A 27145-nucleotide genomic window follows, 5' to 3' on the forward strand; every position below is an offset into this window, starting at 1 on the left:
GTTGTCAAAAGAGATAAAAAAAAGTGACACATTGATAACTGTTTTAAAGACTAGGAACAAAATTTTCAAGCTGTTTTATTCTCAAGAGAACTTTAGGTACTTCAACAGCTGGAATTCTAGTCAGACGGATGTAATTGAGAGATTTGAATCTCAACTTATATGCTTCATTTCATGTTGTCAAAGTATTGTCAAGCTCCAACTTAAGACATAATCTATTTCCAATCAAACTGCTTTTTTGTGGAAGTTTCAGTTTTCAGGAACCTTTGCTGCTTGTATGAAGTGCTAATTTTCGTCACAAGGCCATTACAAGGTTGTTGATTGTTAAGCGATTCCAAGACTTCTACTACTACTTAGATGTGATTGGTGACGAATGTATGAGGTATGTAGAAACGAAAAGAAACTGAGGTTTTACCCCAGAATCAAAAAGTGACGCCAAAGATTGAAAATGGATAATATTATTTCACTCAAAACCTGTCAGTGATAATAAGTGATACAATTAAACGTTTTCTGCTGTGATTGTGTATTCTGCGATGATTAATAAAATAACTAAATTATTCGTTAGGCTTAAAGAGGAAAAATTTATAATTTCAATAAATTTGAAAGATGTCACAACAATGTTTTTTAATTTGTATTAATGCTTTTCCTAACAAATGTTTGAGGTAAGTTCTCGTGTTTCTTTTTTTGTGATTCTACATTAAAAGTAGTGGCTTCCCGAGGTGTATTTAACATTTGTTTACATACTGCAATATGTGTGTCATCACTGTTCGGTTCGGAATGCCACTTTGATCTTCTTAAATTTTTGTTTTGTCTATATTGTGAAACTCATTGATAATAAATACTTGTTTGGCTAAGCTAAATATTTCCGAACTTTTTAAACTGCTAAGTTTTTTAGCACTAGTTATCAATCATAATCGGCAGTTTAAGGTCGTTATTAAGGATGCATTACGCTCAAAATTTAAATTTGAAAATTAAATGTTTACAATTTACGTGTTATCTTTTCATAACATTGAAATTTCTTTTCCTCAAGTAGTATATTTCAATTATATTAACGTTACTAAAATTTCGTTTACATATACCCCCCCCCCCCCTTGTTTTGTTATTCTTTGTTCTCTTGAAACAATTTCGTTGTTTGGGGTTGGAAAAGTCTTCCTTCAAAAGTTAAAATACTGACTTCATTTATGTCTATATTAAGCTAATTTTTGAGAATAATGGTAGTATGCTAAATACATATATTTTTCTAGTTTAAATGTAACTAACTTTACTCGATGTAATATTTTATTTAATGATACACTTAGAAACCTTTATCTATATAATAAATAATTCACTTATCAATCAAATTTCTCTTTCAAATATAGGTTGTTGACTTAAGACAATTTGGTTGGTCAAAACCTGCCAAAGCTGCTTTTTTTTAAAAAAAAGGAGGGGGAGGAAAGAGAGAGAAAAATAAAGGTTTCCAAAAAGTGAGCTTTAAAAAAAAAACGAAAGAAAATCCTGACTGGCGGCACACCAGCCTTTTTAGGAAAAAAAAAAAACAAAAAACTGATTTTAAAAGCTTCCTACTTACATTAACATTTATGTGAAAACTAATTTAATTTATTAATTTTTGTCTGTGTGGAACAAAACTCTTCTCTTTATGAAGTTAATTAAAAAACACTTTAAGATTTCTGACAAATTTGGGTAACGTGCAACAAAGTTTTGACAAAGAATTCATAGTCATTCTGACAGCATTTTACAGATGTCATGTTCTCATTTGTAATCAAGTCGAAGTAGTAGAGAAAAATATAATGTACAAGTTAATGCAATATTATATTGCAGTCTAGAGTTCAATAGTGTATTTGTCAATGTTTGTTGTAGCAGCAGACGTTCTTGCTGTGCTTGTAGCTTGGTTGGCATTGGGGAGTGCATCAAGTTTGCTTTTCACTTAACCTTGTAACACGGCAATAACCCTATATGTATGAGATTGTGCATACTCTACGACTTCTTATGAGAAAAGTGGTCATCCCTTTGCACTGACAATCAGTTTCAGTACTTGCACCAGTCATAGACAGATTTCCTGCGGCATTCCTGTGACAGGTCCAACTTCTCTATCTTTTTATTAAGAATGCATGCAGAGCACAAGTAAAGGAAGAATATTTTGCAACAAACAAAAATTTTTTTCTTGCATTGCAATGCTGCTTTCCTATGTTGTTCCTCTACAGATTTGCCGTCCAGCAAGCACATGAACTACATGGTTAGTTTCAAATTTGGGAAGGGTACATACATATCTTGTCATGTATCACCCACCTTTGTAAATCATATGTTCTTCTCTCAATACACATTACACATTGTTTTCCGAATGAATCATTTAGTCCAACCAGCACATGTGATGAAGAATGTGTTAGAATTGATTCAATAAATTTCGTCATCAACTTTTCTACTGAAAATATATTTCATTAAGTACAGTTAACTCCCGATTATCCCTGGAATAGGGTGGCACGGTAACCGCGGCAGATTTAGATAAAATGAAAAGCTTTCTACGAACACAAATACTAACTGGAAAATTTTCTGCAAATATTTATTTTGCCAAACTCACCCTTGAATAAAAAATTAAGTTTATATTCAGATATGAAAGAGAGAAAAAAAAGTGCTTTAAATCATTTATTTATTTTTTTACAATAACATAGTTTGCTTATTTTTCATCAACTGAAGAAAACTGCCAAAACCATTATTTTCTTTACACATGTGCTTTAAAAGGCTTTAACAGAATTTAACTGAGATTTTCTTAAAAATTCCCTTTTATTTTTTTTAAAATCAACATTAGCAGTTTGAAAAAAAAAAATTCTGCAGAGCCGATTGATGCTACTCCCTAGCAAATATTCTCACAAGTTTTTGAGCATCAGTCGAGCTTCGGTTTAGCGTGCGGATAGAAAAATCCGTTTTCTACCAAGTTGAGTAAATTTTGTGTTGAACGTTTTGAAGTTCATTGTGAATAAATAATATACACTTAAGAACAAATAAATATATAACTAGTATGTTGTGGCCATCACAAAACTTTCTTCTATATTTTTCTTTTTTTTCTGATCCCCCCCCCATGCTTGACGAGGAAACAATATTCCCAACAAAAACAAAATTACACATGCAAAAACTTGACGACCATCCCAATGTCTGAATGATTGCAAAAGCAAAGCAAAGAGCGAAAATTGAAAGTTATTTTAAAAGCCTTGCTTGAATTAATTACAAATATTTTATTTGTTAACAAACATGAGATGACAACAGATAAAAATTTTAAATCATTGAGATAATATTTCAGATCATTTCCATACAATTAAAATCACGAGAAATAAGCAGACGATAATCTATTACGATTTATCTTTCTTATTGTTGCATTAATAAAGCTATTTTTATTCGCTAAAAAATAATGATAATAAAAATAAATCAGCACCTCTTGGCGCGATTGGCGCCAAAATTGAACCAAAGCCTGTTTACATATGGATTCACATATATTCCAAATTTCAACCAGAACGTAGCATTACTTCTTGAGATAGGGCACTCACAATGGAACAAAAGAACGGGTGATTGCGCTACCCCCTTTTTAGCTGTTGACACCAAAATAAAATCAGCTTTTATACCCACTAAGGGCTACTTGCCGATAAATTTTTCTTTCATTCCGTTCGTTATTTCTTGTCGTCAGTCACAATTGACGACAAAAAACATTCTATAGCTCAACCGCCGTTTGAGTTATTGACACCAAAATTGAATCAGCACCTGTTCCTGTTACTGGCAACATATAGACCAAATTTTGTTTGATTCCGCCAGTTACTTCCTGAGGAATAGCAATCACGCGTAACTCAAAAAACGTCCCATTGCTCCACCCCCCTTGGAGGAATTCGCGCCAAAAACCAATGGGCACAAGTTCACATAGGGGCACATATGTGTACCAAATTTCATTCGATTTCATGCGGTAGTTTTTGCTGTGGAGTGGCCATAAAAAACTGGTCACACACAGACGTGACACACACACACAGAGAGACAGACAGACATTTTCCAAAAATAGTCGAAATGCACACCTCAAAACGTTCGAATCTGTCGAAATTCGAAAATTTGTACGAATCCAATACTTTCTTCTATATATTAGATATAGAAGAAAGTAAAAATTAGCAGAATTTTATCCTTTTTTTGGAACTGTATTTGTTTGGTCAAAAAAATATTAAATTTAGTTGCACGTTAAAAATAAATCCAAACTTGCCGATGGGGCACATTTACGCATATTCTTACTGTGTCTTATTACTCTGTCTTGCTTCAAAACAGGGCCCGGACGCTTTTTTTGCTTTGTACTGTTTCATCCTTTAATATTTTTATGTTATTCAGTTTTGAAAATCACTATTCATTTTTAATTAAGTAATATTCATATCTTATAGCATAGCATTGTCTTCAAGGATTCTAAATATGTATTCTAAAATGCAATTCTAAAATAATTTAATCAAAAATATTTATTTTACAAGCCGTGTTTATACTTTTGATGCCTTCACTTTGAGGGAAAACACTCAACTTTCTGTGTCAATGATGCAGTTTACGGCATCTCAAAATTCTAAAATGTTGTTTTTACAAAAAAAATTTTTTGTTCACAAAATTAATTGATTTTTCACAAAATTGTTTGATTTTTCACAAAAAACGGAACCTGTGAAAAATCCTGGACAGACCCCTGACAGTGCCAAAGATGAAAGCATCGGAGCACCATTGATGCGCAGCCTGCATCGTTGTTTCATATCAATTCGCTTGTTTTCTCGAAATAAGGCGAAACTATCTTAGAATTCGCTTCGAAGAGGTGGTTGCATTCAAAAACATAGGCACGGCATTTTTTTTTTGTGATATAGAAAGAGCGTAGAAATTTTATACCTCATACTGCTTTGTTTTGTTTTCAAATTTTCGCTTTAGTTTTCAATACTATAATGTTTTGCGTACAAAGTCTTATGACTTGGTGATCCACAAACTGATGAAGATGCTTCTACCAAACTTAAACTACTGTTTCTCCCTCTTGTGCCAATTCACAATTCTCACTTTCAATAATATCCCTTGTTTTATCATTTTCTCATGTTCCGTTTAGGTATCTGTTCTGTTTGGACAGTGGAAGATTCTTAAGTACACAATGTTGTTAGTTGATCAATTCTGTATAGTCTTTTTTCTTTGAAAATTGAGAGGTGAAATGACAAAATCACCAACATTTTCATTAGTAAAAGTTTGGATCTTCAGGATTGCTCTGTGGCCTAATTTCTTCAGAGGAGAGTGTGTCGTTGCTCATGGTAATCAGCAGGTTTTTGGGATGACCAATAAAATCTATTCTGTTTGAATAACATGATCAACTACTAATTTCAGATCATCTCTGAGATATCTTGAGTAGTGGACAACTTTCTAAAGATGCTGTGCTCAAACTGTGCATGAAGAATCAATTTAGTGAGAAACCAAACTTTTGCATACGCTTTTACAATGTATTCAACAATAGTCTAGTCTCTATTTCATATGATGGTTCTATTGCACCAATATATAAACGAAGCAAGCTGTTTGTTGTTGTAAGTCACCTTGCATGAGATAGCTTACCTGGTGGCTTGGTGGACAATGATTTTGGAGAATTTCCAGACAATATCAGTTGAATGCAGAACATATCGATTTCTATACGGTTCATATTTGCTTGAATAAATGCCAAGATCTGGCTGATTTCTGAGATATCCACTGGAAATAGTTTCATTATATCACAGAATAAGAAAAATAAATATTTTTTTTTCAATCGCACCATCTATCACCGGCAGTCAGAATTGAGCAGAAAGAGCTGAGAAAAATAGCAAATTATGCAAATCTCGAAGGCCTGGAGGAGGTTTTAGGTGTTATGTGATATTATAATGATTTTGTTCACGAAGAAATGGTCTTAATTTTCCCTTTTTTTATACCACAGGCAACAAAAAAAAAAAAAAAATAATGAATAAGAATTAAAAAAAATTTTTTTAATGTCAATTTTTACTTATTTGGCGAAACTTCAAGGAGCTGGCGGGAGATCTAAATATATTTTGAGCTCCAAAAACATTTCTACACAAACATTTGATGCCAATACACAACTTATCCCACCACAGGCGTTTTCGATTTAAAAAAAATAAAAAATAAAATTGACTAATGTATTCTCCTCCATTAATAAGAATGGTTTTCAAGCAAGATTGGTTGTTCCTTGTGAATGCAAATTTATTTGTAGTATAAAAATTAAGTAGTTGTCAAATTTTCAAGAAAATATTCGAGAGGTTAAGTTGAGTGAAAGAGGCTTTTATGTTTCTAAGTTTTTTTTTTTTGTTATTAACATATTTCAGTCTGACTTCATAATACATTTAATATATATAGATATATTTTTGTTTACTAGATAACAATTTGAACTAAAAATTCCTGATAAAAATGGCTGGTCCATCTGGAGGAAGTACTAATTTTGGAGGCTCCAATTCTAGCAAAAAGCATGGTTTAAGTCGTTTTTCTCTTGCTCGCTTGTTCAACATATCTACATATACCCATCGTACCACTGCTCAACGCTGTGCTAATAATTTTGATGATCGAAGATCAGAAAGCAGTTCTTTTGGATTTGGAGGTATACCTACAAGGGTAAGTAGTTAATTAAAATTTCATTGAATTTCAACTTTGTGACAGCTTATATTCAAAACATTGTTAATTTTTCTAAATTAAAATGCATCAATAGTAAGAAATAAATAAATACCTTTGTGCGGAAAAATAAATGATAATCAATAAAGGTTTTGATGCACAACATTAGCAGATTACTGCATACACGTGTTTAGCTTTTACCGGATGTCTTTTCATCCAAAAGCTCACTACTTGCAGTGCAAAAAATCCCTGAAACCTTGAAACATGTGTATGCAGTAATCTGCTAATTTTGTGCATCAAAATGTTGTTGATTACCATTTATATTGCATCAATAGTAATCTGTAGAGAACTGCAATGTTAACTTATCAAAATAATCAATAAAAGAAAAATAAACAGTTACAAAAACAAAAAGAAGCAAAAATCAACTTTATTACCTAAAACAAACATTGTTACAGAGATAGAAGAAATGGGTTCTCTACAGAGATTCCATAGGATTAACTCCATAGGAAGTTCATCCTATGGAAGAAAATCAGTGAAAAGTGCATCATATACTGCTTCAAAAAATACTACTAGTAAATTTAGTATTAGATTTTATTGGTAGAGGTAGATAGGCATGTGAAGTATATTTATTGGACAATATGTTTCCTTATGATTCATTTCTATATTGGTTTGTTTGCATCGATATTTTTTTAGCAGATCATGTTTGGTAAAGTGATGCTGTATTTATGAGCTATTTCTTTATTATTCTCATATTCTGAATGTTGGGCACCATTTCAGATTTTAGTTATAAAATCTCAAAAATTACAACACACAATTCTTAAAAGGAATAAAAAGGTGTTCGGAAAACTTGAAAATGTTTTCCTTCCTCTAGCTCAGTTTTCACTATTCCAGACTTATGAGTTCTAATAAGAACAAAACTGCAGTCTCCGGATGTGATAACTTGGCTGTCTGGTATATTGCATGTAGCTCTTCCTTAGCCCTGGCTTAGGGTTGGTAACTTACTGCTAAATACCCAATCTTTGTCTTCAGTTCACAAGTTGAACCGCACCATGCTGCAGACTCTCGCTGGTGGGATGAATTCACTTTATCTACCAGTTTGTTGGCACTCTCAGCTTCAATGAGATGACATCTGCCTCCAGCTCGGTTATTCACTATTCCAGACTAAGGAGTTCTAATAAGAATGAAACTAGTCGCTCGATATGATAACGGGGCTGTCTGGTATTTTGCATATATGCACTTGTGCAATTTCTTTTTTAAATTCATATTTTTAATATTATACCTTTTGTAACTACAAAAAACAAAAACTTAAACTACAGTTGCTTGACAATTTTTAGAAACAATTTATTGGCATTTTCCTAAAGTAATTTGGTGGTAATTTAGTTTCCTTCCCCTTCTCTCATTATTTGAGTTTTTTAGTGCATATAATGGTGTTATTTTTTTAAAGATCTTATGTGTACTAAATTTACACCAGCTTCATTATTATTTTGAAATTTCAGACACAACAGAGTAACTTAGATGCTAATCGTCCTGTGCCAGGCCCTTCATCTTCAAGCTCAGAATCAAGTTCGTTTAAAAATTATATTGTTCATACAGACAGTAAAGAAATGTCCCAGGATTGTTCAAAAAAGGCTAAAGAGTACTTGGAATGTCCACTTTGTCTGTTTGAGTTCCCGCGTTTAAGCTTTCCTGAATTAAAGTCTTGTAGTCACCGTGCTTGTTATAGTTGTCTTCAGCAGTACTTAAAGATTGAAATTACAGAAAGTAGGTAAGTAAATTCTTAAAATGTGAGTTACTGTGTTTCTTTTATACAGTTGGATGTTCTTTAGATTGATTCTTTTTGGGTTAATGGTACAGGAAGTATTTTGACACCATAGTGCTCATTTAGTTTTGTTTGTTACCATAAGAAATCGAATTCAACCTGTTCAGGACCAGCAGAAAGAGGAAGAAGTGCTTTCCCATGCCCTCATGCTCAGCAGGAATCTGCGCATGGGCCTGGGCAATTTTTGTAGTTAAGCCTAATTTTATTTAAAAATTCATATAAAACCATTGCTGCAGGTGAATGCGCTATAATAAACAATATCACATTAAAAAACAATAACAACTAATTTTGAGAAAAAATGGTTTTTTTCCCTGTAAAACAAAAGACTATGTGCATGAGTTATAAGTTTGCGTACAAGCATTCAAAATACAGGCAAGACATTGAAAATCAAAGCAAAAAAAAAAAAAGAAAAAGAAAAATATTTCAGACAAAAGTGAGAAATAGTATGTCAAAAAAAATTATTATTGAAATACCTCTAAAGCTTTGATGTCCACTTGCCATTAACTTACGCTAAAATATCTGCACCAAAACCGACATTCTAAATATCACTTCCTCCAATATTCAAAATTAATGCGTTTCTTTTCATATATGATTTGTTCATCAGTTATTACATCTTACCCTTTGTTAAAAATTTCATTCTTTTATCCATCGTGATTGAAATAAAACTGACCCTAACCATACCGAATACGATTCAGCAAACTCAAAACTGAAATTTTTACTCCACCCCTAACCAATAAATATTCATCCTTTCCATTTCACTAAAATATAAAAATCTGAGCTTTGACTAATCTAGCTTCAAAAGCTCTAACACATGCAACTGTTTTTCTTATCCAAGTCACCGGATAACAGACTTCAACCGCCATCCAGTGTCATTTAAAAATTCAAATATCTCGTTCCAAACTGAGATCACACTGACCTGATCACGGACTGGCTGGGAAAGTCTAATTATGCCCGCGATAATGCGGCCGCTGGAGGGAGAAACGAATGATCATGAGATCATGGTCGCAAACTGCTTAAAAGTCAGTTCATGGCGGACCTGTCAGTCAGGATTGTCCGCTTCCGTCTTTGGCCGAGACATAGGTTCCATTTCAGAACTAAACTGGCAGAATTTAGCAATAATAATTAAACATGATAATTCTTCCCATTTAAAAGTACCTTTTAAAAAATATCCCACATCCATATGTACATGCACTACAGTTATGAAGCATTTTTAGCAAAAATGACAACTTAAGATTAGTTTATTTAGCTTTTTTTTAAGGTAACATCTTTAGAGGATAATTGAATTCCAGCGTTTGAATTACAAATATTGGGATTTAATCACAAATAACAATTAAATTTATGTACAAATGTACAAATTACAATGCATTTAATAACAGTTATAAAACATATACATTTTCAGCAAATTCTTACATATGAATTTGTAATAATGCAGATTCTAAAATTTAGGGCATCAATTCTAAAGCCCTTTAGCAGACTTACTTTATTAAAGCAAAGTTTGTTATTTTAACGATCACATTTAAGCAAGTTGGTTTAATAGGTATATATATATATATATATATATATATATATATATATATATATTGATGAGGATTTGCTGGGTCCAGCGGTTTATTGATATGATAACCAGGGCTGTGGAGTCTGGTTTATTTGGGAGCACAGGAATCCGTTTGTTGGCATCAGACTAATTTTGGGATAAAAGGTGTCAGGGCCGTATACAAGGGGGATTCATAAAGTTCCTCCCCCCCCAAAAGTTTGGTTTGACATTTAAATGTTCATTTATATTTAAAAATTTCCAAAACATTTTGTTCCAAAATTCAAATGTCTTTTGTATGTATATTAATTGCATAAAGTGCTTTCATAATAGATATCCAGACAACTTGAACATTAGCACAAATAGCGCAAAGCTCAGCATGAAAGTTTTTAAACCCTCCCCAAAATTATTTTCTGGTTACAGCCGTGATAGGAGCCAAACTTGAAGGCCCTAAAACTCCAGGAGTCGGACCCCCCCCCCTACTGCTTTGCCTGACTTAGCAGCTCTGATAATAACTGATGTCTTGAAAAACTGTATAACTATAAACAAGTTTCATTCGGAATTAATAAAGAAAAGAGGAGAAAAATCATAGTAATTGTAGCAGTTGTTAATTATTTTTTTCCCCAGATATACACGCATTAGCGAATATTTTCTAGATAATAGTTCAAAATGCTTATCATTATTTTCTTTTTTATTTTTTAAATTAATAGTTTCTTGAATTTTGTTCCTTTATAGGGTTAATATATCCTGTCCTGAATGTACTGAACCTATTCATCCAAGTGATATTTGCATGATCTTGAACGATGAAATTCTTTTAGGGAAGTATGAGTCATTTATGTTAAGAAGAGTTTTAATCACAGAACCTGATGCAAGGTGGTGTCCTGCTCCTGACTGTGGGTGAGATATTTTATTACATTTAAGCATTTATGATATTACATATGTATATATGTTATATATGTTATGTATGAATATATGTTATTACATTTAAGCATTTATGATATTCTAATTTTCTATATGTAACCTTTGTGCTTTTTCAGCAATGATTATTATTTAAATTCTTTGCTCAATTCTTTTTATTTTAAGTAATTTCTTACTTTCTGTATATTTGACAGGCTTGCTGAAGTAGCTTCAAATTTGCAATTTTTAAAAGTAATCCCCCCCCCCCAAATTAAGGTCGTTACCCTAGATTTCTAATACATTTTGTTTTAACAATGTTTTCTATAGTTCGAAAAATATTGTTTTGAGTCTTTTGGAATTGCAATGCTTTGATATTTTTTTATGTATAATATTGCAAATTTATGCCATAATCTTAATGCTGTAACATTCAAAGATTTCTGAATTATTTTACTAGTAATTTATTTTACTTTTTTTTTTTTTTGCAATGAATGTTGTCTGCATGGTGTATATTTTCGTTGTTACATTGAACAATATTTACGTTAATTTTCTTTTCAGTTTAACTTGTGAAAGTATTTAATAATTTGTAAGGGAATGTGAGGCCAAATTAAATAGTTAAAATAAATTGCTTTTTCCAAATGGAGCAAATTGTAAATTTATATTGGAAATTACAATAAATAATGAGAAAACAAAAATATTTCATAAGAGAGTTTGTGTTGAACTTTTATATAATTTTTTTAGTCAATTTGTACCTATGAATAAAAATACCAAATTATCACTTTACCCCATACATACGGCAATATGACTATCAAAGTAGTTTTTTAATGTAGTATTTTCTGTTTGATTACTAACACTCTTTTTCCTTGAATGAACTAAACATGAATGAATGATTAAATTAATGAAATAATTTCTGACTGAATAAATAAATGCATGAATATCATTTCAAACCCTACTTCTTTCAGTTATGCTGTCATTGCAAGAGGTTGTGCTGGCTGCCCAAAACTGAAATGTGAACGTCCTGGTTGCAATACTTTTTTTTGTTATCACTGTAAGCAAGAATGGCATCCCAACCTAACTTGTGATGCAGCTCGAGCTCAAAGGGCCCACCATTATGCAAATCCTCGCTCATCTTCTGTATCTTTCAGTCAAGATTCTATAGTACAAAGTACGTTTGTTTTAATGTATATAAATTAATTTTAAAGCTAATGTCTAATATTTTAATGTGCATTATCTATGTTTAAGGGAAGAAATTTAAGTCTTACATTTTTCAATAAGGTTTCAACGTATCTTGCATGACTCAGTTATGCATATATATATTTTTTATAGTGCTGTAATGCTATGTTTTTTCTTACCAGAACATAAAAATTGAGAGGGGGGTGGGGAGGGGGAGAGAGAAAGAGTAAATTAAACCAACATGGCTGTTATTCTTTATTCATTAATACAAAATGAAGATTGATTCTTCAGAAAATAGGTTGAATCTCATGTAGTGCTATATGTGAGAAATTGCTATACATTCACAATACTTTCAACATTGAGACATTGAAAAATTGAGTTCAACCAATTGTTGCTAAAAATATTATTGAAGTACAAAAATAATGCCAAATATCAAACAAATTTGGTAGGTAATTGAAAGTGGCATCCCTTCCTCCTTTCGTTGTGCATTAATTTCAACTTTCGCGTTTCATATTAACTATTTATTACTTAGAAAAAAAAATCTCTTTGAAAAGAGCTGAATCAAATAGTCTGTTTTGAAGAGAAATTAGTATTTCTGCCTAGTAGAAAAGTACCAGAAAAATAAGTAATTTTTGTGTCACAAAATTTTCTGACCATTCTAATTTTTACTCTGTTGCAGCTGGAGATGACATAAAACCCTGTCCATGTTGCAAAGTATTAATCATAAAAATGGATGACGGTTCATGCAATCACATGACTTGTAGTGTTTGTGGGACAGAATTCTGTTGGTTATGTATGAAAGAAATTTCTGATCTTCATTATCTCAGGTAAGAACTATTTTATATATCCAGTAGTTTTAAACACATTTTTGTGCATACAATTTTTCAAATTATGTATTTTTCCCCCTCAGTCCATCTGGTTGTACATTTTGGGGTAAGAAACCGTGGAGTCGAAAGAAAAAGATAATGTGGCAACTTGGTATGTTAGTTGGAGCTCCTGTAGGAATTGCGCTTATTGCTGGCATTGCTGTCCCTGCAATTATAATTGGAATTCCTGTTTGGGTTGGTCGCAAAGTACGTATTTATTTTTGAAAGTTTTAGTTATTCTTGAATCTAATAATAAGATTATATATTTCTGTCAGAAAGTTATATTTAAACATGTGCAAAATATTTATGTAAAAACTTTTTAATGAACAGCTGAAAGTATTTGGAAAAAAAACTTGAACCTTAACCGTATTAGAGGCTGAATCCCACTCAGTATTGAAACTCTTAGACTAGGCCATGTCTTGCTACTAAGAAAATTAAGAAATCCACAAAAAGGCCCTTAAATTTTCCAAGTAGTTTAAGTGAAAACCCTGTAAAAAATTAGTACATATCTATTTATTTACTTGAATTATGTCCATGTTGAAGAGTAGATTCAGATAATAAGGTACAAGTATAATATGAAAGAAATGTTTTTGGGGTTCTAGTAATTGAGAAGTTTCTTCCAAAACGGAAAAAACTATCGAAGAAATAGGCTTCTGGAGGAATGTATTTTTGAAAAAATATATAAGCGCACATAGACCTATAAACATAATAAATACACATAGACCTTTTAACATAATTAATTCTAGATAATACTACAATCCATTTCAAATTTAACAGCACACAATGTATAACAATATTTAATTATTTCATAAAAATCAAAAGGGCTTGATGAAGTAACTTCAACAAAAATTTTTGCAACTGAGACAGATTTCAATTATCAGAGCAAAATTATCAGCTCACTTAAGACTTTATTATAAAAAGAATTAAGTAACTATCTTCGCTAAATTACCATGTAACATACACATATGCTTCATTAAAGTGATACTAACATAAGTTAGGATAAGAGTTCCCAAATGTTTCTTACTCATGACACCCTTTGATGTATTTGAACATACTCATGGCAGCCAAGATTATCTTTATTACATATATCTATTGATAGTACGAACACTTTGCGGCACCCTTTGTTTCTCCCTTTGCACCTCCCGGGTGTCGTAGCATTCACTTTGGGAACCCCTGAGATCGAGAGATATTTAAAAACTTTGGAACAAAATCATGGTATATTGAAACTAGTATTTTAATACAAATGCCAGAATAAATGTCGGTGAAACTTCTCTGGAGCAACCACCCTCTGTTCCTAAAAGAAATGGTTGTTACTAGAGGTTGGTCTTTCTTAGAGGTCATTTTTGAAAATGCCGAAAACAAAAATAGCACTAATGGAAATCATTTATGTTCTGCTTACAGTGCATTAAGAACATTATGATAAGAATATTTAAATAAAGAAACAAAATTTTATTTTCTGGAATCTATTTTTTCCATTTATGAACTAGTTGAGTTTGAAATGGGTAAGAGCTTTGTCTGCTTCAGGTTCTTTGACTTTTCTGAAAAAACTTTTATTTCTAAATCATCTTTTAGTCACATAAATTAATTATTGAGATTATCATTAGGCAATCTGAGTACAACAGGGGCCTATCTTCTATCATACGTTCAAAAGAGGTCAAAATATTCTGGTCACTAAAATGACGTAAGAATGCGCCTGTTCTATTCACTAGCTTCTAAATTTCAAAAACAACTTTTGGAAAACATTATCAACATCGCACGATGACAGACGCACGCCTGACCTGCCAAGAGATAGACAAGTATTACCTTAGCTTCCCCATTGTGCGGAAAAATATGCCCTCCTTTTTGTAACATTTTTGAGGCTCTAAACAGGAATCCAATAGAAATGCTGGGAAAATAGATTTTGCCTCCTTCTTCTGGTTTATTTCCACTTTCGTTTGCACGAAGACACAGATGCGTGCCCATACTAAAATGTTTTATTGCTTTCCTTTCAGCATCTCTCTTTAAGTTTTCTCTGACTGAAAAATCTTTTTTTTTTTTTTTTTTTTTTTGATGCTGAGTTGAACTTTGCTGGTTGTTAGGAGAGGTTTCTGTGGTCTCTCCCAGAAGATTATTAATTTTGAGTAGATATGGAGGAGGAAAATCAGGGCCATAGAAAATTGGTTGTTGATAAAGTTGGTCTCTTTTAGAGGTTTCACTGTATTTCATTCATATAGAAGTTTCACTAGTATTTCATTTCTGGATGAAATTTTTAGTTTAACATTATCCGTATAATACTTTAATAATACTGTAGTTTTAAAACAATTATTTGATCTTTTTTAGTGAGAAACTAAAAAACATTTGTTGAAATTTCATGCGAAACACTGGTTAAAGATATCATATTTTCTCAAAATATGTCATTTCTACTCTTATTGATGTCATCCATCTTCTTTAGATTTGATGGAATTCTATTAATTTATTTATGTTGATTTATTATATTTGAACTGAACTTTTATCAACTGACCTGTTTTAAAGTTTAAAAAAAAATGTGTCCAGAATAAACAGATATTGGTTATCTTTCAGCTACACACAAAGTATACAAGACCTGCAACAAGTAGACATAGTCGAAACCTCATTGTTACTAGTGGCGTTGTTGCATCTGTTCTTGTTTCCCCTATTCTAGCTGGTATAGCTGTTGGTAAGTGAATCTAATGCTGGTGGTTGATCATAATTGTTTTTATAATATATTTCTTCTGAATTAAAAATTTGATGTTTACTATATTTTCAGAAATACTTTGATTTCAGTTTTTAGAATGCTCAGTTTACTTAGTTTTAAAAATCTAATGACATTTTTATATATTTTTTAAAAAATGTTCTTTAATGTAGGCTTTGAAAGTTTATTTTTATCAATAAAATTAGATTTTCTTAAAGTTAATCGGATGTCCCTTTATTTGTACTCAGTTATATAACATGGTTCATACACTTTTAAAAAACCTTGCAAACTGCTTAAATTAAAAGTTTCATTTTCAAATGCTTGAAAAATGTAAAAATTTATCTTGTCCTTGAATTTTATGATTTTTTTAAAAGAAAGTTACTGTACATTAAATAAACTTGTAAAAAAAAAAAGAAAGAAAAAGCCGTCATTGTTAGTGAAGTTCTTCTAACTTTACTTGTACGAGCTGACCCATGTGAAGCATTCCCGCTTTACTAAAGTAATTCAAAAACTCGTTTATTTATTTTTTTGGATAACAGCAAAAAATATGACTTGTTTATTTTCTGTTGATAACAGTGCAAAAATCTACAAAATAATGTGTTGCTTTTGACGTTTGATAAAGTATTAAGAAAATTATGGTGTATCCACAAAAATATCTTTGAAAAATAATTTATATGCAATTTATCTTGTCCTTGCCTCAGCACAACACTAAGACATCTAATCCTAGAAATAACACTAAGATATCCTACTGTTACTCTGAGGCGAGAATGTTAAAATAGATAATTTTTTTCCTCAATTTAACACAGCAACAGAACTGTCATTTTGAATTCTGCCTATTCATGGAAATTTAAACCAGAATTCAACGAAGGAAGATTAGTCATTCAGAAACTAAATTTGAGGCCTATGAGAAGGTTGATCCCATAGCAGAACATTCTTATGAAGTAGACTACCTTCATTCTAGGATGCTATGCACTTAACAATGTGTTATAAATAACAAAATAAATTGAAATCATTATCTCTCTTTTGTTGGACTATTTTGTAAAAGTTATGCTATGATTTTAGCATGATAACATTAATGACTTTTTTTTCTTTGACTTTTAACAACAACAGAGCTGTAGCTCAGAATCCTGCAATGAGTTTAGATTGCATATTTATCGTAGAAATATGGATCAGAATTCTGCTGAAGAAAGTCATTAAAACTATTTTAGATAATTGTTGATGTTGATATTTAAAATCACAATTTTTCTTGTCACATTGGTTTGACTTGTTGATTGGTTATAAGATGCATAAAATCTAGTATTCAAGATAATTGTGGCAAAAATGTAAAATATATTTTTGGAAAAGCTCTAATTTAACATGATTTTTATAGGCATTGGTGTTCCAATATTATTGGCATACGTTTATGGAGTTGTGCCAATTTCACTCTGTAGATCAGGAGGATGTGGTGTTTCAACATCTGCATCTGGCGTTCGCATCGAGTTTGATGAAGAAAATGAAATAGGAATGGGCAATAATCCATCTGCAGGAAATTATGGTAATGTTATTTTTTTTACTTTTTGAGCTCTAAAAACTAGTAACCTGAACCAGTTGCTAGAGATTTAAAGTTATTCTATTGATAATATTTATAGCTAAATTTTACATTTTGGGAATATATGAACTTTTATTTTATGTTAAGGATGTGAAAAGTTACTTAAATGGAAGCAAATGTTCTCTTTGCTAATAATTATAATAAAAATTTAGTTATGCTCTTAATATTTAAAAAAAAGAAAAAAATTTGAATTATTTTCATACTTAGAAATTATTAAGAAATCGTACGGCGATTGTCAAGTTATAAGGAGTTATGAAATTTATTCTCTGCACCTCAATCATGTTTTATTTGACTTCTGAAAAAATAGATATATTCACTGCTTTCACTGAAATAGTATTTAAGGATGATAAACCATTAACTGTTTTAATTTCCATGCATCTCCAATTCATTTTCTGTAATCATTTCATGTGTGTTAAGTTCTGTGATTATAAGATCTAAGAAGTTGAGTAAACCTTAAGTGTACCTTTCCTGAGCATGTATGACAATTTATCTTTTTAGAACATTGGCTTCTTGCACATTTATTAAGGAAGCATTATTTCAGTAAATAACCAATATTTTTATGTGTTATTTTGTTTAAAATCACTTACACAATGGAGTGGTTCCACTGTAAGGGATATTTCACTTTGAAATTTGCCATAATAATTGGAATATTTTGCTTATAATTTTAGACGGTGCAAGTGTTGATACTACTGCAAGCCAGAGAGGAGTGAATCCCAGCATTGGTGAAGTATCTTTAGGCATGTCTGCCAGCTTAAGTTTAGGAAGTGGAAGCCATTTAGATCGCATAGCTTTAAATAGAGATAGGGAAAGTGACAGAGAAAGTGCCAGCAATGTAGCTCTTGCTGGGAGTATAGCAAGTGCCTCTCTAATGGCTGGAGCTGGAAAGTAAGTGCATGTCTTGTTAAAAAAAATAGTTGACTTTATATGCTATTCGCCGATATAAAAGACACAGTATGTCTTTTAAATCGGCGATTGTCAACCACCGATCGGTGGAAAAATTTGACTGGTCCTCAGAAATTCTTACCTGTCTGCATAAACAATTATTACTGTCAAAAGAATAAATGATGAATAAATAAATAAAAAGTCAAGCATATCGTCCAATAGTTTTTTGCTAAGTTTATGATTAGTTTTTCTAATTTTCTATGATTATTTTCGAAGGCTTATTTACTTGAGTGTAGTAATCACAGTTACTTATCTTCACACTAAATTTTATTAAAAGTCAATTACAATAAAATATTTACAAATAACTTATATAATTAAAATTTTAAGGCCTAAGTTTTTTTTTTGTTAAAACAAAAAAACATTCCGGTCCGCAAATTTTTTTACGTATTTACCAGTCTGTGGATCCAATAAGGTTGCGAAACTCTGTTTAAAATGGTCAGAGCAGCCTAAAATTCAGATGTGATTTTTCATTGATTTTATTGATTACAATTAGTTTTGAGGAAGTGAAAAACTTGGAGTGCTTAATTGAACCAATTAAAACTTAAAGTAAGCTATTCCTAGAGTTTTGACTGAATGCAAAAGAAGTATTCAACTTTTGCTTGGAAATTTCATCTATTCTATTATAATAGTTGTAAGTTAGACTAAAAAGCATTTGTGAACTTGTCAGTTCAGTACAATGTGATGACAATGCTATGCTTGCTTATAGCCATGCTTTTTTAGTATTTTCATTCCTATTGGGTTTTGTAACCCAAATTCATTCAAAGAGAAACAAAGTAAAACAAAAATTAAAATAACTACTTTAGAAAAATATTGGAGATCAGATAGGACAAGGAATTGGTATGCACACCTCTCAATTAAACAAACTTAGATGCCAAATAAATCATGTTTTTCTTTTTTTACTTCTCCCAAACTTAAAACTACTTTACATTACTTATGTTTTCTTTTTTTCTCACAGAACATCTGTCAATGGTAAATTCATGATTTGTTAAAATGGTGCCAAAAGTGCAAAACACTAAACTACTATTGTATTTTACATTGTGTGCACAGGACCAAGTTTTTTTATTTCTTTCCTGTTAGTTAAACTATATACTTTCGAGTAATTTTAAATCTTGTTAATTTAAAAGTATGATTTTATCTTTACAGGTTAGAAGTTCAAGCTGATGTTTCTTCTAATAAGCGATTTAGCCTCAGCAGTCATAGTGAAACAGCTTCAGCCACTGTTAGTCTTAGTGAACGCTCTGCAAATATGTCACTTGCCGACGATGCAAGTACTAAGGCTTTAGCTGGATCTATATTGGGTTATAGGTAAAATATTTTTAATGTGATTCTTAGCAATTACTTGAATGTGTTAACCTAACTGGAAGTGCAATGCTCAAAATTCTATTATGAGCAGATGATAACTAAAAGGAAAAATATTTGCTTATATTATTCACAATTCAAGTCTACAGTTACACATACTTGATATTATTCTAACATGTACAACTTGCATTGCTCACTTAAAGGCAAGATTCAGAAGGCACCTACAATAGGCATCAACCAAATTTAATGAAGAAAAACCAGAATTGCTTATGCAATGGTACTATTCCCCTTAGCCTTAACTCAAACATTTCAAGAGACTATATAGCTTCTTTCACGAGATGCTGTTGGTTTTATATTATTATGGCAATTTTTTGAGGTATTTTGAACTGTTTCCTGACTTTTAAGTTTTACTTCTATGTAGAAAGTTGTTATGAATCTGACAAACCTACTTTAACATCAGTTTTGTGCTACTAGTTATCAGTTGACTAGCTCCAAATTTTAAATGATTTGGAATATCAGTATTATTTCAAATTTTTTTATATTTAGTTATTGCAAAGCTACTAAATTTATTTTGCTCCCTCAATCTCTTCTGTATGCTTGTGTCTTCACCTTAATTCATTCTTTACCAACAGCTAATCATTCATCTTCTGCTCTCATGTATAATTGTATCAAGAAGTATACAAGGGGATGTTATTAAAATATGAAAAAGGAAAAGTGATGTTTTAAGCTCTTATGCAGACTTGTTGAAAACATTGAAAATGGAGTACAGTGAAACCTGTCTAAGTTGACCACTCGCGGTGCAGCACTTTGGCAGTCAACTTAGACAGGTGGTCAACTTATAAAGGGCGTTTTTTTTTGTCATTCAACTCACTTTCAATGTTTAACATTATTGAAAGTGAAACAATAATTAAAAATACTATTCAAATAATTTTGTTATTTTTTTCTTGTTTTTAACTATATTAGACATTGTAGGTTTAGAAATTCCATATATACCAGCTAATTTTCTCTGGTTTTCTCCATTTTTAACCGACTTCAAAAAGGAGGCGGTTATCAGTTCATACCGTATGTATGTTTTTTTTTTTTGTTTGTCCACTCATAGCGTCTCACCTAGTGAACCGATTTTGATGATTCTTTTTTTAATGGATAGAGGATGGCTCAACTTAGGTCCCATTACTTTGTTTGACCATATTTGTTCTTTAGAAAAAAAGTTATGGGCAAAAAACAGTAAATTTCCCTATTAAATGATTAAAATGATATTGTAACGAAGTTCGCACTTTTCATCCGTGGATAACGGTGGCTCAGTGGTAGAATTCTCGTCTCCCACACGAGCAACCCGGGTTCAAATCCCGACTAGGACACAGTTAATTTTACTAAAATTTCTTTTCTACTGTTTCCCGTATTTTCTCGAATGTTCAATTAATTTCTGTATCTTTTCAAGTCTGCAAAGTTCCAGCACTTTTTCAAGTTATATATAAGGAGATGTAACGTTCATTCGTGGTTCTGTATTAAGATCTCGAGTTGAGACTAAGGAGTATTCACTTCATTTGACTTTCACATTGTCTTCGCTATCTTCATCTACGTGACAATATGAAACTCATTATTATAAAAGTTTGGTGCCATATAACCGCAACATTAATAGTAATTGTAATGATAATTTTGAATAAAGGCTTTTCTAAAGCAATACAGTGATATAGAGCCGCACTTCTTACTAGGTAACTTCTTACTTTTACTGAAATATCTACATTTACACTAAAAAGAATGAAATAAAAAAATTTTGAAAAAAAAAATAGAACCGACTTCAAAATTGCTCTAAAAAGTGAAAAATAATTTTATTCTTTAAACACCATCGATAATACTTTTAAACATAATTTTTGAAGTTGGCGCAAAGCCAAAAAGCAAAATCCATTGTACCCATGCTTCGTTCATATTTTTTATCAAAAAATCATCCAAAGTTAGGAACGAAACATTTATATCGTTACTCAAATATGCTGTCATCAATGCGTAATGCATGTGGTAGTGAAGAAACTGGACCTGGTTAAATTTATAATTGCAGTTGAGTTATATCTGTGAATGATTTTATCCATCGTTTTTGCGCCAACTTCAAAAATTATGTTTAAAAGTATTATCGATGGTGTTTAAAGAATAAAATTATTTTTCACTTTTTAGAGCAATTTTGAAGTCGGTTCTATTTTTTTTTTCAAAATTTTTTTTCAATTAATTTTAATATTTCATACTTTTTATTAATCTCAAGTTCAACTAATGTTCTTTTTGAAGCCTTTTTATGTATAGCACAAAGAGTAACAAGCTCGACTCTCCCAGTTCATAAAGGAAAAAATAAAATGTCCTATCTCTTAATCCTTTGGACCAGAAACATGTAACTTTACTCATTAGCAGACCCAGACCTGTGTACCCGCAGTGCGAGGGGCCCGCGTCCTTAAAAGGGCTAACGGCCCTAGAAATTGAAGAAAAAATAGAAAAAAACTAGCACTAAGACTTATGCACTTTACAAATAGACACTGCTGGCCAGGAGGGAGGGGCCTACATATTTTGTTGCAGGGGGACCCAAAATATATAGATCCAGGCCAGCTCTTTTTGCACAATTCCTGTGTTGCCACAGCATATTGCAACTGAAAGAAAAGATTTTGAACTTTACTACTGACACTTATTTTCATTGAACAGAGTACAAAAAGCTATCTCAAGTAGAACAACAAATGAAAAACAAGTTTTGAGAATAAAGAGCAGCATAAGCTTTAAGCTGCTGTTTAGTTAGTAAAATGCTAGTCTGTCGTCAAAGCAAAAAAAATTAATTCTTAGAAAGCTATCAAAAAAAAAAAAAAAAATAATAATAATAAATAAATAAATAAGTAAATAATAATAAAATAAAATAATTTGCTGAAGAAAGTTGAAAAAAATAAACCAAGTGGTCAACTTACAAAGGGTTTTTTACAATACTCCAAACCAAATTTGGCGTACATTAGTGGTCAAGATAGAGAGGTGATCAAGTTACAGAGGTTTTCCTTCACTATATGAGATAGGAAAAATTCCGTTCCCGACAAAAGTGGTCAACATAGAGAGGTGGTCAACTTACAAGGGTGGTCAACTTTACAGGTTTTACTGTACCTCCTTTTTACAATTAGCCTTTCAATTTTTAGTTGAAGTTAACTATTCGATAAATTCCATAAATATTGATTTCATAATTTTATATTACGTTTATGGAGATGTATTTTTTTTTTTTTTTTTTTCAAATTCTGGAAACTGGAAGACCATGAAATCCAGCATGTAGAAAACAAATTTCAGTACTTTTTCATTCTAAATCCTCAGTTAAATATATTTATCCTTTGGTAGTTTTATATTTTCATCAATTCTCTTATTTTGTGTACTGTCAATTCTTACATTATTCAACTTTAGTTTGGGTATAAGTCTGCCATGATTTGTATCCTTCCCCCTCCAAAGATGACTTCTGTTTCTCCTTTCAGGTTTTGTGCACATTTAAACTTGTTCAAAGAAACTTATTTTTTATAGACTGTTGTAGACCCTTAAGAAAAAGCATCAACTAACTTAATTTTTTTTATACAGCAGCAGTTAATGTAATGTTCCATTAATGTAATGCTCCATTGATTACATCAACTACCATTGTGAAAAGATCAAAGGATGTTTCAACCAAGCTAAATTTACTAAATGGCGAGGGGATAAAATCACAAATGAGGGTGGGGGGGGGGGGTGGAAAATGGAGATTGACTGATTTTGTTTCCTTTGCAGAATTTTTTTTTTGTATTTAGATGCTTCAATTGCCAAATCGATTAACTCCACTTTAAAAAAAAATCCTCATTTCTGCTTTAATAGTGCTTTATCAATGCTTAACATGTGAATCTATATTAAAGTTTTAGTTCAGTACATTTCTGATCATGTGATGGCAGAGAATATAACACGAGGGCCTATTTTCTCCTATGGATAACAGCATCATCTTCATAACTTTTCTCTACTTTTTGTTTTATGAAGTCAGTTGATTTGGCAAGTGAGGCATACATTTGATGATGTTGCACTTTACTAAGATTTGCAAGAGATTTTGCATTTTAAATCTATCATTTATTAGTAAAACTGCACTGTTTGACATTACAACTCTTTCTCCAACATAAGCCAGCATTTATACTTTTTATTACTTTAAATTTTTTTTTTTTTTACTTTTCTGATACTTGTTTTGTGATTGTGTGTGATTCATTTGTTTTTCCTCCCTAGGGATAGCTCAGCAGTAACTCCAGTGGAAGTTCATGTTGATGCACAAAACCTAGAAAATAATGCTGATTCTGTGTCGCGGGATCAATTAGAATTAAATTCCAATTTGCAAGACTATTATCAGTTTGTAACTTCAGCAAGTGAAAAAGTAGAACCTTTATTGAATCCTCATCCTACTTGTGGTGACTGTATACTTTATTCAACGTTTCGACTTAAGTTATCCAAGAGCTGTAAGAAACGACACCGCAGTAGCACCGTTCCCGAAGACGTGGAATCGGATTTCACAAAAAACTCTGATTCAGTCTCACTCAATTGTGAAAACCACTTTCTGCCAAGCCACGTTCACTTCAACGAGCTCAAAGAATGCTGTGTTAGTTACATTGATGAAAGTCCATCTGTGGACAGTTTGATAAAACCCTCTGAGAGTAGTTCCGATACTGAAGTTTTTTTACCGAGTGAAGGAAGAAAATTTAAAAGATTTCCAAGCAGTTGTTCCCAAGATGCTCACTCCCTTACGAAGCATCCGTCTCTAGCTCGAGATTCCCTCACATCCAAGCAGACTGTTGAAGCAAAATGTGTTACCCGTTCGATTAGCTTCTGTAATAGCTGTACATCCACGCATAGATCTTGCTGTCCCTCTGTCTTTCAGGGTGGGGCTGATTCCAAAACAAGGTACATGAGGCACCGCCTTCCTCCCGGAAGTAATTATTCTGAATTAAATGCCTTATCAAACAGAGCTTACAAAATTCCTTGCAGCATGCAGGATATATCTGTTGAAGCTACTGCCAAAGAAGACATGGCTTGCAGTCCCTCCTCAAATACAGTTCCTGCATCTGCGAGTTCCAAACCTCTTCTGAGTTCTATCCAAGATCACAAAACTTACATGCAAATTGAAGAACCTGAAGTCAATTCAGACTCTTCCCCCTACAGTACCACTCAGTTTCACACAAAACTGTGTAGGCTTGAAAGAGACAGTAGAATACATCTACAACCTGATTCTGAAGTTATAGACTCAAGAGTGTCTGAAAGTAATGTTGAGAAGACATAGATGTGTGCAATATAAATAATCTCTTTTTTATGTTGCATGAATATTTGCTTGAAAGACTAATTCTGCTGTCAGGATCAATAAATGTGATAAATGTGGGTAAAAAAAATTTGTAATTTTGATACATGATTTAAACGCATTAGTTAAGATTTCATTCTAAATTCTATAATGAAATATAATGGCTGATATAATAAAGTTTTGATTTTTTTTAAAGAGCAAAGTGTACTTTGTTTATTTAAGCATTTGGTGCCTGTCTGTAACATTAACTAGATGCTTGAAACAAGTTAGAAATTGTCTATTGATGATTTTTTTTAAAATGAAATTTTTAGTTTTAATTAAACAGTATTATTTAAATTCAAGAAGCAGAAAAATTTCATGAATGCCTGTCTTAAAAGACCACATATGAAAATTAGCCAGTCTTTCTTTGAATTCCAAGTGTACTGGCGAGCTTGTATAGATTATTCAAGATATATATTGTAATAAATATTTTACAAAACTTGACTTTGTAATTCATTTTATCGTCAATGTTTTTAATTCATACTTTTTTCTGTTGTTTTTGATATCAACCTTTATAAAAATAATGGTAAAATTAAAAAAAGACTTCCCCTTTTTTGCCTGTTGTAAGAACATTAAAATCACTTGTTTTTATGAGGCTTTAATTTTTGGGAAACCTTCATAATCGCTAAAATTTAAGCCTCGTGAAATATTTCAACTTTATTAATACCTAATCAACCTTCGGTTATGTTTGTACAAAATTCGCAAAATCACCAATAACATCATTTTTATGAAAATAATCGCTCGTGAAAGTAGTTGCTTTTGCAATAACTTTAAAAATTGTTGAGTGATAGAGATGGTATAAAGGTATAACATAACAGCAGACTTGGCCAAAGCATAAACAGCAGACTTGATCAAAAATATAGAAGCCTTGGGAATCAAAAGACTAATGTAGGAGAAATGAGATTTCATATATTAATTTTTGCTCTATTTAGTTTCTGATGTATTTTGCAAATTAGGTCTAGTGAATAATAATAATAAAAAAAACTATTTTAACCCTCGCGTCAATGACCAAACTTCCCCTTACTCGCAATAACCAAGTACCTAGGTACCCATTTTGAATTTCGAAGATTTAGAGTAGGAAAATATTTTTTTTCTGACACCTCTATTTTATTGAAACGTTTTCTTCCACTCTCATCTTGGGAATGTGTGTATCCTGTTTTTACTAAAAAAATGAAATGGCTTATTGTTTTTCCAGCGTTTTATGTTTACATTTCACGCTAAATGGTCTGTTAGAAAAAAATGTTTCTACAGTTTTTTGTAATACTGGATGTATTGGGTTTTACCCTTTGGAATTTCATTGTGAATTCGTAGTATTTTATTTGTACCAGTGATGTTCAACTTACGGCCCGCGGACCACATGGGGCACGCAAAGCTCATACATGCAGCCGTTGCATAAAAAAATATTACCTAATTTTTATCCTCACTGTCATTTGCTCTAACTTTGCTGTCATGCCGTTGACATTCATTGGTATACTCAAAAAGACATCACATATTCCAACTGAAATATTATTGTCTATATTTCGAGAGACACAAAGTTCCTAATTCGGTATCACTGACGATGTAAAAATATGTTCATGCATCAAGAAAAAGAAAGAAAACCATAATATATGGTTTTCCACTTCACACCATAGCAAAAACAACTCTGGAACAACCAAAAGGCACAACTCTTTTGTTTTACAACAAACCAAAATATGGTGGTGTCACGATTGATCAAATTTTTCGATAATTTCGAAGCATTTGATTGAATGGTGATAAGCAATGGGTGTAGTGCCCTCTGAAATATAAAAATACATTACTCCATATTATGAGTATACTTAATTTCATTTAAAATCTTAATTTAATTTGTAAATGTAATTCGAGTAAATGTCAATAATACAGAAAGTTTCTTTGCATCTATGATCTGCAGTGTGACTGGTATGTAATATGCAATGTTTTCAAGTGTTTATTAATTTTTATTTTTTTTAGAGTGAAAATTTTTTTTGGGGATGGGAAGTGAGTTCAATAATAAGGTTTTACACCAAGAAAATAAATGAAAAAATTGAAAAACGAACCTTTAAAAAAAAAATTGTTTGAGGATTTTTTAGATTTATTTTTTTTTTTGGGGGGGGGATACTTGCTTGAGTGTCCCAACTTGCTACAAATGTTCATGCTATTGAACTATACAACTTCTCTAACCCTTCAGAGAAATATTAATGGTGAATACAATGCTGTTTTCCCTATGAAATATAAATAATTGCTTTGTAACTGCCGAAAACTGAATAAAATTAGGGGGCGCGATATAAAGGGGGGGGGGGAGTGAGGGGGGAAAACGGTGGTTATATTTTGATTCAAGGGCTCATTTTACATGAGAATCATCAAAAATGGCGTGAGAAGCATTTTGAAGGGGCATTTTTTGACGTG

General features: G+C 31.7%; 1 protein-coding gene across 2 annotated transcripts; it reads left to right on the forward strand.

Moving 5' to 3' along the window:
* Positions 1-5: 5 nt before the first annotated feature.
* LOC129235089 (E3 ubiquitin-protein ligase RNF19B-like) lies at positions 6-25189 on the forward strand. 2 transcript variants are annotated; one of them, XM_054868769.1, is made up of 12 exons: positions 6-379; positions 6380-6612; positions 8106-8374; positions 10695-10856; positions 11816-12018; positions 12706-12853; positions 12937-13099; positions 15452-15566; positions 16951-17115; positions 17838-18054; positions 19255-19416; positions 23647-25189. In XM_054868769.1, exons 2-12 carry the CDS (start codon positions 6412-6414, stop codon positions 24689-24691), a joined length of 2850 nt encoding a protein of 949 aa, XP_054724744.1. In that variant the 5' UTR covers positions 6-379; positions 6380-6411; the 3' UTR covers positions 24692-25189. The 2 variants fall into 2 exon arrangements, with proteins under 2 accessions (XP_054724744.1, XP_054724745.1); XM_054868770.1 differs by having other exon boundaries at positions 328-659.
* Positions 25190-27145: the final 1956 nt, after the last annotated feature.

The sequence above is a fragment of the Uloborus diversus genome, chromosome 2 (assembly GCF_026930045.1).
Source record: "Uloborus diversus isolate 005 chromosome 2, Udiv.v.3.1, whole genome shotgun sequence".
In the NCBI taxonomy this organism is placed as follows: domain Eukaryota; kingdom Metazoa; phylum Arthropoda; class Arachnida; order Araneae; family Uloboridae; genus Uloborus; species Uloborus diversus.

Excerpts from the sequence above, each read along its gene's own strand:
- LOC129235089 (XM_054868769.1), top strand. The coding sequence starts at position 6,412 with ATGGCTGGTCCATCTGGAGGAAGTACTAATTTTGGAGGCTCCAATTCT. Across the intron at positions 6,613-8,105 it reads TTGGAGGTATACCTACAAGG|ACACAACAGAGTAACTTAGA; the intron begins GTAAGTAGTTAA and ends TTGAAATTTCAG. Across the intron at positions 18,055-19,254 it reads CTAATGGCTGGAGCTGGAAA|GTTAGAAGTTCAAGCTGATG; the intron begins GTAAGTGCATGT and ends TTATCTTTACAG.